Raw genomic sequence first — 14,209 nt, 5'->3', positions numbered from 1 at the left:
TCTGAAACTGGCTTTGCACCAACACTCCCCATCCAACCTGCCTGAGCTTGCGAGATCCTGCAAAGGCGAATGGGAGAAGCTGCTTAAAAACAGGTTTGCTAAGCTTGTAGCGCCAAGCTTAAAACACTTGAAACTGTATTAGCTGCCGATGGTGCTTCAACAAAGTATTGTGCAAAGGATGTAAATATGTACGTACATGTTATATTTATGTTTAGTATTTTTAATAAATTTGCAAGAATTTCAAACCTCACTTTTTACTTGGTCATTATGGGATATTTGGTGAAAAGTGATTATAATCTATTTTGGATTAAGGCTGTAACATGACAACATTTGGAACAAATGAAATGCTGTGAATGCTTTTCAGATCCAGTGCACAAGCTCACACACCCCTCCCAAAGAAGTCAAGAAGTAAAAGCACATCAACAGATGACCACAAACTCCATTGAGTACCTTCACTTATGCACACATATACACCCACTGTACTTACACATTCATACAGAAAAACTGTCTGGATTAGTATGTGCAATTAACTCCCAGAAAGAAGACTCATTGCACAGAAAAGTTAATTTGTTTCACAGTCTTAGTGCAAATTCTCAAGTGGCTTTACCAGCTAAGCTCCTTCAAGTGTGTAAACGACATTGACCATCTCTTTTCATAGAAGGATAATTTAGTTTCCTTGGAGCAAAACTCATCTGAAGTCATAACAAAAGAGAGGAGGACAGACTTTGGTAGGGTTACTATCTGTTTCCAACTTCCTTTTAAATTATTCCATTAACATAATTTTCTCTCTGGCACCCTTTTAAGTAAACCACACCAATTATTTAAATCAGCTGAACAATACATACACTTCTCAGCAGCTAAAGCTTTGAAACGGATGGAAGGAGCCCTGTTAGCCTTATAATTACAGTGGCAATACATGTGGCAAAGTCACAAGGTCAAAGAAAAACGCTAATAGGCTCCTGCTCCCTAAAAAATGCAATCTATCAGGGACATTAATATTTCAGACAAAGTTTAAGAGACTTAGCCGCAGAGAGAGAACAAAAACATATTCTTCAACTTGATACAGATCATTATTCTTCACCTAGAAAAAGCATGTAAAACAGCGAGAAAACGACTAATGATCTGCTATAACATTTCGTTTAATTCTGACTAAAATAGCATTAAGAATAAAAAGACAAGCACCAAAGACTGTAACACTTCCAGTTGCGTGGTTAATTCAACTCGTTTAAGCTACCTTGTGTATGATTTTTTTTGCCAAACTACTGACACTAATGATGGCAGTGTTGTTCAGTGAAATAAAGAACTAAACATTTATATTGAAAACTGATATATAGATTCTACAAGGTGACATTACCTCTGACATTACCTCCAATGCCTCTATCTGGAGAAAATTAAATTTATAAACAGATATTGTCAAAATAGAAGCTGTCTGTGAAACAGGATGTTTTAAAAACTCAAAACTCAAGTATATCCAAGATTGTGTAATTGCCTAACTTAGCATAAATGCAGCCGGTTTCTCGGAGTGCTGTGGTTTTTAAGACCTTAGAAATTCTTCTTCAAAACTTTCTCTGAATTCACAATGTGTTCCACCAAAAATTTGTTTAGGAAAAGACATAAAACTGATTTTTTAATATTTATTTAATAAATTTGTTTTAACCACCAACCATGTTTCCTTGCAAGCAGTCTTTTTCTTTCTTGTCTGCATTGACACATTGCTAAAATTCCTATGTGTGCATATGAGTAACATATTAGTATACACAAGATAAGCAAAAAGGTAAACCACACATAAAAAAATAACAGGTCTACAATTCTGCTAAAAGTTTAAAAACCATCACAAGATGATGACACATCAATATTGTGTTCAAAACTTATGAGTCCCCTGAGTGGCTCCGTAACAAAAGTCCAGATGGCAAGAAATCTAACTGCAAACAAATGGTATACACCTAAACTCCCTGTTGGAGCTGGTTTAACTGAAAGAATATTTGTTTAAAAAAATAAATAAAATAACATGCTACACTGACTTCAGACCCCACCAGGTGACCAACTGTCCTTGGCTTTTCCCCCCCACTTTTATTTACATGACACAGTAAAAGTCAGTTTTTAGAGTTTACTAGTCAGTAAACCAAAGTTAATCCTACAGGCTACCATTTACATATTTGTGTTCTTCATCGCTAAATCTGCATGTATTACATGTCAACTCTGATAAATAAAAAACTGATAAATAAAAAAACCCAAATAATTTGGCTAATTGAAAGTTGTTTATTCAGCTGCCAAATACTTTTTAAAACAACAGACATAGTGAAATCTCATGATGAGACTCAATCTGCAATGATACTTGGATTTTTTAGTTCCTGTGAAACTTGCTGGTATTGATTGGAAAAAGAGTCTCCCTGAAAAGTACCTGGCAGTGAAAATGGACAAGTCCCATCTGTTGTAGTTTATATCTAAAATAATTGCAACTATGTCATTCCTTCTCAAAATACACAACAAGTTTCCATAACTGGTTTTGATATTTATTTCAGCATCCATTGACCATAACTGACCACTACAAAGTCAGAAAAAAACTTCTCTACTGCACGTCATGAGTCAGTATTTAAGTAAGACCACAACAAGGACCACTCCATTTTCAAATGACAGAGATGCCATCATGCAGAGTCACTTTCCTGTTACAGGCACACCCATTCTACATATGCTTGATGTTATGCCAAGAAAAGACCAAAGCAAATTCTTACAGCAAACGAGAAACAATTACTCACAAAAGCAAAGTCTGAACACTGTACTACAAAAGCCAAGGAGTTTAAGATAGTCTTCTCTCCTCCTCTTATGAAGCAGGTGCAGAGCCGAAAAAACAAATGGGACAAAGAATCGTTAATTCTTTTCAGCAAAGTATTTCACTAACTAGTAAGAAAATTACAGAGAAACCCTGTTATACTGGACAAGTTGGACAGTATTAGCATGTAGTATCCATCCAATAACACTGGTCAACCAATATCTTAGTTCAGCTCAACTATACACTGATATAAAAGATGGATGTAGCTACATCACCAGTCAAGGGCAGTGCTCAATGTCAAAACAAAGGACACGGCACCTTCATTTGGCTAACAACATAAGAAATAGATGATACAGCATGCTTTGTTTTATTGCAATTATTGAGGTCTATCATTTACAAAGCTAACTTCATGTTATATTTAATAACACATAATTGCATTTTGGCACTCAGAAATCAGAAAAGTTCAGCGAAAGAGAGCAGATGGCTGTTTGCCAATAGGCTTCTATAAAAAAATTCAAATTCAAATTTTATTTGTCACGTACACAGTCATACACAGTACGATATGTAGTGAAATGCTTGGACAACTGCTCGTGACCTAAAGAAAACAAAAAAAGGAAAAGGCTATGAATAAGATAGGAAATAAATATGAAAAATTAAAAAGGGCAAATTTAACTAGGAAGGAATAAAATATAAATTAAGGTTAAAAATGAAATAACTGTACAACACAAATTAGAATGAAGGGTAAATTTAACTGGGAAGAATAAGATAAAGATAAATATATAAATTAAAGTTGAAAATAAAATAACTGTACAACAAAATACACAATACACAATATAGAACTATATAAGAATGTATGAAGAAATCTAAATATAAATAAATATATACACAATAACAGCAGCTGTACAAGTATTAACCGGAAATGAAGAATATAGTGACCAGTGTTGTGCAAAACCAAAGTCCAGAAGAGCTGGTAATCTTTCTACGACCACAGGAGTTGTAGCAGTAGGGCTGTTCGATATAAGATGATGACATAAAAACATCTATCGCTATTGTTTGTTTCGTGGTGTAGCAAAATAAACTGTTTACGGTAATATTTTTTCATCGTTTTCATGGTCACTGTAGTGGCTATATTAATTTCTTAAAGTTCTCTCTTTCTCTTATATTTAATATAACCACACTACAGACACAAGCGCCTGTTTTTATGCGTTGTGGTAAAAACATCGTGTGTCCGCTTGTTTATTTTCCACATAAACCTTTCACAATAAAGCTCAAGATCCTGTTGAGACTTTTCAAAATAAACTGAATCACGTGAAAGAGTATGCAGAGTATTTACGGATGAGAAGCAAAAAAGAGCCGTCAGGTGCTAAAAAAATAAACCTTAGACTCAAACGTTAGAACAGGCTTTTCCCCGCAGCACACTGTGTAATAAATACTTACAAAGAAAACAGCGGCCGTTAAAACTTATGTCTAAAAATTTATAGTTTCATACATCGTTAAAACACTCGACTCCAGGTACACGATGCCAAGCTGGAAACACTTCACGCAAGTCGAGCTGCCCGAGATTCACAGAATTTACAGAAAATGTTACATTTTTGTGATTTATATCGTCATTGGACGATAGATGTCTTATATCGGGGATATGAGATTTTGGTCATATCGCACAGCCCTATGTAGCAATAGTGATAATTCTTTCTCAGAGATCACAAACAAATACTATTAGTGCTAAAAAGCTTAGCGGATTGGCATAAGTACCTCATTCCTGTTATATTCTGTATAATAAATCAAACTAAAAAAAAAGAGAGATTTGGTAATGTTGCTTAAGAAGGTTTTTGTATTATTAGTAAAATGTACTATTTTGTACAAATTTGAAACGAATTTAAGCAGGGATATGTTCAATGGTTAAATATACTCTAATGCCAACCATGTCTGTGTTAGCCACTTCAGGGTATGCAAGTTTCTTGATAAAAAGAAAAGAAATTAAAATGGGTTTGCAGCATTAGAGATCATTAGCAGCTAGCAGGAAATACTACTTATAGATATTCCAAATACAAATAAAAGGCAATAAGCCAGCAAAACATTATTTGTATTTCATCTTAAGATTTAGCTTTTTAAAAAAATGAAAAAACAAAAAACATTTTCAATAAATGTGGGCTCCCTGTGTGTGTGTGTGTGTGTGTGTGTGTGTGTGTGTGTGTGTGTGTGTGTGTACCTTTAAGGTACCAGTGGACTATCATTACTTTGAGGAGCTTTCCTAGAGAACTCCAGCTGTGCCTGTGTTCTGGTTCCTGAGATGGGGGTGGAGTGCTGCTTTTTAGCTTTGCAGCCCCCACCACCACCACCACCACAAGCTCAAGGACAAGCCTGGAGAGTTATGAGAGAAGGGAGACAGGTTTGGGAGGCGAGGGCAGCCCAAGTGTTTGTTTGCAGGGGATAAATGAGAGAGGAGAGGAAGCAAGACACGGAGAGACATGAAGATGAAAATAAAGAAGGGGATAGAAAGAGCCAGTCCCCTCTTGAATTCACAATTCAGAAAATACATCAAAAGGGGGTTAGAAAGGGGAAATTAAGACATCTAAGAAAAGAAAAGAAAAGAAAAGAAAAGAAAAGAAAAGAAAAGAAAAGAAAGAAAGCTACTACAACCAGTGTTTCCATGGGGGCAACCAGGGCAGGAAAGGTCACAATTAAGTTTTTTGCAGGATGCTAAATGTTAAATCGGAACAAAGTTGGTGCATTTGCAGGAAGAAGAGCAGCCGAGCCTTTCTGATTGAGTGGAGCTGGCAGGCTCGGGGAGCCTCCCTCGGACTGCTGTCAGCTGGGAGTGTGGAGGGGCCAATCACTGACACAACAAAGCTGCATAAGTGCCACTTCCCCAGCAGGGGGCGCCCTAGCCTCCTGCCCCGTATCATGCTGTGTGCCCCCCCGAGGAAAGATTTATATTTTTAAACAACTCTTCTACCCCAAGGTGACGGGATAACAACCATGCCAAGGGTCCACGTAATGAAACATGACCCGCAGGCCTCCATGCTACACTAAAGATACTTTAATTGAGATAAAAACAAGATGAGGGTGCTAGACTCCCCGTCACGTGGAATTATACTGTGTGTTTTTTGATCTGATGCACAGGAGCAAGATGCCAGGCACAGTTATTTTGAGCAATAATGCTCATTACACGTTTTCACAGGTTTTACCGTGCAGCTACAGCCTTAGGTATATATCAAGCAATGAAATGGATTGCCGCTAGCAAAAAGAGGTAATGAAGACACCATCACTCGTATGTGATACTGCATACAAGCAAGACTTCTCCGCCTATATTGATTAGCTCAGGCAATATTGTGCGCTTTTAGTGGATCTTGACACTCTGATAAGCCGAGAAAGATTCAAAATTTCACTGGCAAGTTACATCCCTCTAAACTCTGTTCCTTTAGTCCAGAGGACAATCTGACAGCCAGCCTTCAAAAGACAAACCCATAAAGTATTTATGCATGTGCCTGGGGTCCAGTGAGTTCAGACAGCCACTGAAGAATTCATTAAAGGAGGTGAAAGAATTTTTAAGTGTATCAAATTTAAACCAAGGCCAAACAAGAAATGCTCAGTCTGAACCACAGAAGGAGAAAAAAATCAAAACTGTCTGTAGTGATGACACAATAAATACAAAAACAACATGGTCCTTACACAAAAGGCAACAGAGAATCTTTTTATCATGACATGACATGAGGAATTTTCCTACTGCATCAGTAACTATTTTTATCTGCCATTAAGAACACCTAAAAGCTCCAGTTCTGTGAAACAGTATTTGCCCCCTTCCTGATTTCTTATTTATTTTCCCCCATTTTTGTCACACTTACGTGTTTCAGATCATCAAGCAAATTTTAATGTCAGACAAAGATAACTCGACCAAATAGGAAATAAGGTTTTTAAATGATGAGATTCATTTATTAAGGAAAAAAGGTTCATCAAACTTACCTGGCTGTATTGGATAAAAGTAATTGCCCCCTAAGCCTAATAACTAGTTGTGCCATCCTTGGCAGCAAGAACTGAAATGAAGTAATAACTGGCACTGAGTCTTTGACATCATTGTGGAGGAATTCTGGCCCACTTGTCTTTGCAGAGTTGTCTTAAATCAGCCACAATGGAGGGTTTTTGAGCATGAGCAACCTGTTTTAAGCTCATGCCAACCATTGCAATTGCACTAAAGTCCAGGCATTGTCCAGGCTCCTGGCAGTAATCGGGCCTAAGTGTAAATAATGAAATTGTACTCAACTTTCCAGAAAGCATGGTTAATTACAGTTAATTTATGACATAGCTTCCCCCCTCCCAACAAATGAAATCATTATTTAAAAACTGCATTTTGTATTTACTCAGATTAACTTTGTCTAATATTTAAATTTGTTTGAAATAGTCAGGTGTGTGAAATATGCAAAAACAAGAAACCAGGAAGGGGGCAAATACATTTGGCACGTCTTTATATGTCACTTCTGCAATGAGTGGTCAGGATTCACCTGTTTCTTGAATTCGTCGGTGTAGCAGCCCCGGATGAAGAAAGGCCTCGTCTTTACATGAGCGGATCTGCGTTCCCACGAGGTCAGAGTTGGTGGCGAGTATTCTGGCACTTTCCTCATTCAGGTTCACCCCAGCCATAGAAGCCACATCATTGATATCATCATCGTCCCTGAAGGACGAGATGGTAGATGGTAAAAAAATACGAAAATACAAAAAAAATACGGAAACACGCATTTTATTGTGGTACATTTTTACAACACATTTTTGTCGTGCAACAAGACGAATATGCATCTGTCCAAGTTTTACTTTAGGTAAAGCCTGTGAAATTTCTACAGCTCTCCAAGGGTCTCTCAGAAAACTTGAGAGGCCCTTGTCACAGTTCTACTGACTCCTACTGGAAGCTGTGTTCAAAATATTTTCTCTTCTTTTTAGCTCCAAAATCACCAGGAAAATTCATTTTGCACTATCCTTAATTGTGTATTCACGCCCTAACATTACATTGTCAACTAGGAGATTTTTCACAGGGATATTTGCCTGGACAAAATTATGCATTAGTTTTGTTACAAGGGGCTATACGTTGCTCATAATGGCACAGAAGTCCCATTCCAGGGTCTATTTGCGTCAACACTTTGAGAGTCAGGGAGATGAAGAGCGTTTGGAAGCTGTGTTTTGCTCGGTAAGGATGCTCCTGAGAATTGGCAAAGAGCTGCAATGAATCTGGCTATAGACTAATGTCAACAAACTCTATTTACACAATCATGTGCAACACACAGTGATGTATTTTCTCAGAGCACTGGTCATTTCTCATGGTCATAATGCAGACTTCACTATGTTTACACAGTATTACAGTTTAGCAAAGACAAAGGAGTATAAACATGCAGAATGTGTGGTATGGTCACTGTGTTTCTTTCTCAAAGAGGTTTACATATTCTGTAAAAGGCTGCAAGTTTCTTTGTGAGTTGTCACTGGGAAAAATTCCTTTACAATTATTATACTTGGCAAGTAATGATTATGATCCTGGCCTGAATTAGCAGAGCAGTGACATGTTGTGCTTACAGGACTGGCCTAGAGCGAGGAGCGGATTTTCTGAGTGGCTTTGACGGAGAGAACAAAGAACCACAGAACACACACAGAGTGGCCTCTTGCCACTCACTGGCTAACCTCCGTAGTCATTTACGTTCATGCCACTGTTGTGGTTTGCGACAGAGTTTACGTGTGTGTTGCTGTGCTTTTGCGTACACATGTGTGCAGCACGGGGCACCGAGTTCTTTCAGGCGTCTCGGGGTGTGGGCACACACCGTCAGCCAAGTCCACCCCACCGAGGCCCTCCTGCTCCTTACTGCGGCCGCGGAGAGCCGATATGAAACTTGACACCACGGCAGGAGGTTGACAAAGACGATTAGAGTAGCTCCCTGAACTCTACACACCTCAACCTTCTCTCGTCTTTTCCTCCTCTCCTCCAGCTCTCTAATTAAGCCTTCACAGAGAAAATCTACACACCAACGCAAGCGTGGATGCATAGGATTATGATCTGTGTTGCACCTCAGGCTGTGCACCTTTCTTTATCACGTCCTTATGGATAACTTGACCTGGCTTAAAATCACACACACACCTTAGGCCATACTCAACCAGCTAAGTAAAGAAAAACTAAAAACTACACATCAGGCCAATGTCCATGATGGAAAAGTGACTACACAAGATCACTCAAAGCCAAAGCAAAATCTCAGTATCAATGCATCCAAAGAGATCAAAAAAACCAATGCAAAAATCTCTACCTGATGACAATAATGTGATGATAATATGATAATGACAATAATCATAAGTCTTTTCTGTAAACTGAACGTCAGGACATAAAATTATAGGTTTTGCTTTATATAGCCATGTATCCATTGTCTCCTGCTTGTCTAATTAAGGGTCACAAGGGGGCTGGTGCCTGTGCCAGCTGCCCCAGCTGGAGTGAGAGGCAGGGTATACCCTGAACAGGTCACCAGTCTGTTGGGAAGCTAAAATGAGACAGACAGCTATTCACACCTAGAACTGCCAGTTAACCAAATATGTATGTCTTTGGACTGTGAGAAGAAGCTAGAGTACCCAGGGAGAACCCACAAAGCCACAGGGAAAAACACACAAACTCCACACAGAAAGGCCCCAGATGACCTGTGGATTCAAACCCAAGAAACTCTTGGTGTGAGGCAGTAGTAGTGCTAACTACCCACCACCATGCCAAATTTCATTATAGTCGTGTAGTGCACTGAACTCGTGGTTCCAAAAATATTTTACTCATTTTTTTTAATCTGGCTTCTTTTAGGTGAACTAAAAACATTGTGGGAAAAGGTTCAGGTTATGAAAAGCTTTTCTTCTCAGGGTTGAGAATAGATGAATATATTTCTTGCATATGACAAAGATAGAAAGACAGAGAGAGAGACCGAAATCTCATGTTGGCAGAACACATCACATAGTCTTAGACTAGAAAATCTCTGCAAAACTGGCTAGGCTACTTTTACATGAACCGTTATATTACAGCAAACTGTGGGGTGGGCACTGAGCCACTCCAGGTGGGGCATGGAGCACTGGGGGAAAATATCGAATGAAACTAAGCTGAGTTAATGTGATTTACAAAGGGAACGACAGCATTCTAACCTGTATTCACTGAAGGTCAACTTGGATCCATTTTTATTGTTAATGATTGATTACAAATTAGAAGTGTAGGGTGTTGTTTCGGCTTCTGAAGTTGTGCATGTGAGATAAAGTTTGAGAACCACTGAATTAAATCAAGTACATACAATTTCAGTACATAAAAAGGTTTTCAGTGATTCTTTTGGTCAATATTACATGGATTAACAGTTGAGCATTTTATTATTAGTAGTATTATTTCAAATAATTTGACTAAAAATGACAAAGAAAGTTAACTTATTTGGAATAAAAGAAGAATAAAGGAAAAAGATGTATTCACTGTACTAATGGAGTCTCATTATCTGAGTAATAAAAAATAAAATAATACCATAGGGTCAAGATCTCCAATTTATACTGCAGGAAAAAAGTGCTATTTTTAAATCAAGATGGTACAGCTATAGCTGCACTATAGCCCAAGGATTTCTTTACAGGAAATGTATGTGTAGTTTGAATAATTATTTACAATGGATCTGCAGAGTTAACATTTTGTGTATCGGCACACAAAATATCAACCAGTATCCAAAAATTCTGGTAATCCCTTTTTCTTTGATGATCTGTTTTCAGGGCCATTTGAGATCACCAAGGCTGAAATCAAACGAGAATGCTAAAGACAGGTCTGACATTAAAAGGAGAGAGTGAGATATGAAATGCAAAATATTCCCGACTATATCTCTGCACTAATAAAGCAGATGTGCAATTAGCTTCCACGGAAGCTAAAGAGCAGGCTCTCAGTTATTGGTTTGGGTTGGCTCAGGGACTCGGAGCCAGAGGCCACATAAATACATATGCATGTCGTTTCCACATCAAGCTTGTGTTTCAGCGAGGGCATGCCATAGGAGGTTGGAGAATTGCACTTGCTGTTTAGAGGTTGTGTAGGTGTGGGGTGCATTCAGATCTCCTCCGCCCCCCTCCCCCTTCTCCAAGACTACCACACTGATCCACCCCCTTTATCCCTGTGGATAAAGGTCTCTGTGCCCAGGCAGGGGGCCCTGATTGATCCCTGTGACTAACACCCAGGCCATGCATGTTGTTGTGCCCACACTGAGAGACATGCGCCACTGGAGAAGTATTCTCCATAAAACAGCCTTAAGTTCAATGGGCAGCTGACAGGACATGTGTTAATGACCAAAATGAATGATAGCATAGGCTTAAGAGCCTTCCAAAGACCAACAACAGGTCAAGTATTGTTTCATGTTTAATGGGTAAGTGTTATTAATTCATTACAACACTCAGGCTGTTAATATTCCCAAGCACTTAAAATACCTGGCAAGGAAATGGTGTGATGTAGGTGACGATCTGATCAATGCTAAGAGTCATAAGTATATTTTGTAGCATTTTAAACGTTCCTGTATCTATGTGGAGTGCTGCCACTTTCTTTGGAGTTTTTGAACATCTTTGTCACCAGCTGGCCAGAGGTGCTAGCTACCTCTGCTCATTCTTCGTCAATTTTTCCCCCAAATCTCAACATAATCGAATCTTGTGGTTGCCGTGCTTACAAGTGGCAACATCAACATTTTTCAGAGATCACTTTTAAGTTCTAATTTACTTTTAAAGTTCTTCTTAGCAAGACGGGCACATCACATAGCAATTTGTACAGCAACAAAGGATATAACCGCAAAGCATAATGAAGTCAGTTTGCTGGTACATGATGGAAAAGAGCTGGTGGACTTTTGCGTCCACTGGATCTGAACGAAAACTTTTGATCCTAATTTTGCATGTGTATCTGTGTGTCTTTTCCTATGCAACCATGCCAGTATTCGTTAATGCGCAGGGATGTGTGTCCACCATGAAGCACAGGGTTGGATTTGAGGGGCTGAGGCTGAGCTCGGAGGTTGGCAGAGGGCTGAGGGCCTCGGCTGGCTCGCCAGTGATTACAGCGGATGTCGAGTGTTTACAGAGAGATGAGGAGGGGTGGGGGGGGGGACGCAGAGACAGCTGCTTTCACTCTGTACTGTAAACTACACACACATGCGCACACACTGACACAAGCACTTACACAGAAGGCTGTAGCTACATTGGAAACCCCACAAGCCCTGCAGTGTGTATGTGTGTGTTTGTGCTACAGCTGGCCTGCTGGGACCAGCGGTTCAGAGTGACAGCCATACACACATCAGTCCCAGACTGCAGCTGAACATGGTGCAGGCTGGGTGGGGGAGAGCACGGAGATGCTGACTGACCATTGTTTGTTTTTTTGTTTCTTTATTACAGTCAACAGATACCTTCTACACCCCTCTAATTCTGCTAAGGAAGCAGTTAAGTGAAAATGGCTTTATGTCCAAATTCCCCCTGACTTTAGTTCACTTAGACTTTTTTGTGTGCTGGCCACTTGTCTTAATCCTTTTTTGATTTCTAAGTAATTACTGAAATTATGTCAGTGGCACACATTTTTTAATTAAATCTGATCTACTTGACTATTTTATGCAAATGACCTGCTGTTGGTGTTTAAATATTAGCGTCTTTAAAAGGCTGTAGGAACTCAAAATTAACTTTTTTTTTTAACAACTTGTCTGCATTTTTCAGCATGGTAAACATGAAAAACAGCGACTGTTCACAGACACAAGTCATCGCGTCTGACTGGACGTGGTGTGAAGACAGTGTGGCGTCAGATGGATCACCTTGTAACAATGAGCTCTGTTCCAGCATGTTTATATCCTCAGGTACGAAACGTAACAGCATAAAAAAATAACAGCGATTTCTAACTGAGGTTTCAGTCAACAGCAACCAACCGAGGTCCAGCCGAAACATTAACAAGTTAAGAATTTAACGCACAGGCATTTTTCAGTAAAGTGGAAAATTAGGAGCGACAGTGAGAAATGAAGATAATTCGACAATACGGAGGTCAACTCATCAAACAGTTAAATCTATATCGGAGTCAGAAAAGTCATATGTGACTTCAAGTAACAGTGTGATGGTGAGAAAGGTCAGCGTGTATGCGTCGTTGGAAGAAAACGAAAGAGACAAATAAAGGGATGAAAACAATGATGGTTGACTGCACAATATAGACAATAAAGTGTCTAACGCATAAAATGAAGAGCAGGCAAAATGTCACCTGACCCGGATAAAGAGAAAATAAACTACAAAATATCATTGACATGATTCTTCCGTGACAGTGGTACTGTGTGTTATTGGACTTGTGTTGAAACCAGTGCATTTGTGTGTAGTAGGCCCCTGTGATCACCGCAGGGGGGAAAAAGGTCGCCAGTAACAAGCGAGCCTGACAGCTTAATTACCAACGCAGCTAAAGATTTATTGGTTTATCAATCAGAGCCCAGGGCGCTGCCTTTCCCCTCAGGAGATGGGAGCCATTACCATGAACCCGTTGGCCCATGTGACCCAGACTCTTCTTGCCCTGTCCCAGTCACACAGGGGCAATCCTAAACCTCCGGCACCTGTCAATACATGTGTACAAGCACGCTGGATATGCACACACACATACACACACAAATTCTTAGATTTCTGGAATATACACATATGTTCATGTGCACCCAAGCAGAGACACAAACAAACACAGACAAATAGAGGAATGTATGCAAACATAAAACACATAAAGACTCACACAAAACATGGACCGCAAAGGCCAGCATGTGGGCGATGAACCTTTTATGTTTCGAGACAAAGGCACAGCTGAAGCAGAGACAAGACCAGAGAGAGAGAGAGAGAGAGGAAAGCTGCAGGCTAAATACTGTATGTTTGACTTAACCAAAAGGTATTTTCAGAACCGCATCCAGAAATTCCAACCATATGGGCACAATTATCTTATTTCTAAATTAAGCGGTAGCTCATTTGGAATCCTGTCGATGAGTTGTGACAGTGACACGAGGAAGGCGAACGTGAGGGTGATCTGTTAACTGACAGTGTGCTGCTATGTGGTGGGCATGGGAAGAAAGGACCACCGATCAACCAGTCGGGCAGGCAGGCAGCCAGGTGGCCAGGCAGGCGACTCAGATAAACACTCACAGCCTTAGCTGAGAGTGTAGCCTGTAGTCATGCAGAAGCTTTTTAGTGAAATGCTGCCCCCATGTGTTGGCAGCCACAAATAACATGCTCCACAGTCACTCTCCTGGCGAGAGGAGTTGTACCTGAATGTGCCTCCTCCGGGGTCATTGAGCTTGTTTTTCTGATTCCCGGTGATCTGAACAGGCAGGCCCATGGGACTTTTGCCTGCTTGGATTATGGCTCCCTTTCCCATTGTGCCTGTTAAAGAAAGGGGGGGGAACAAAGAAGAAAACACTAAACAAAAAGGAAAGGTTTAATGTTATCATTGAA

At 39.7% G+C, this 14,209-nt stretch overlaps 1 protein-coding gene across 3 annotated transcripts in view; it reads right to left on the bottom strand.

Annotated features, from left to right (window-relative positions):
* LOC113025881 (transcription initiation factor TFIID subunit 4) overlaps positions 1–14,209 on the bottom strand; it is a 100,970-nt gene that overhangs the window by 62,879 nt on the left and 23,882 nt on the right. For 2 of the 3 annotated variants that reach the window (XM_026174101.1, XM_026174110.1), the window contains exons 8-9: positions 14,023–14,137; positions 7,270–7,439 (exon numbers count right to left, since the gene is read on the bottom strand). In XM_026174101.1, coding sequence (XP_026029886.1) covers positions 7,270–7,439; positions 14,023–14,137 — 285 coding nt within the window. Of the gene's footprint in view, positions 1–6,738; positions 7,002–7,269; positions 7,440–14,022; positions 14,138–14,209 lie in introns of those variants that run through there. The other variant, XM_026174119.1, reaches the window with a different exon arrangement.

This window comes from Astatotilapia calliptera, chromosome 1, assembly GCF_900246225.1.
Source record: "Astatotilapia calliptera chromosome 1, fAstCal1.2, whole genome shotgun sequence".
NCBI lineage: Eukaryota > Metazoa > Chordata > Actinopteri > Cichliformes > Cichlidae > Astatotilapia > Astatotilapia calliptera.
Note: the sequence above shows the minus strand (reverse complement) of the source record. Positions and strands in the feature narration are given on the sequence as shown.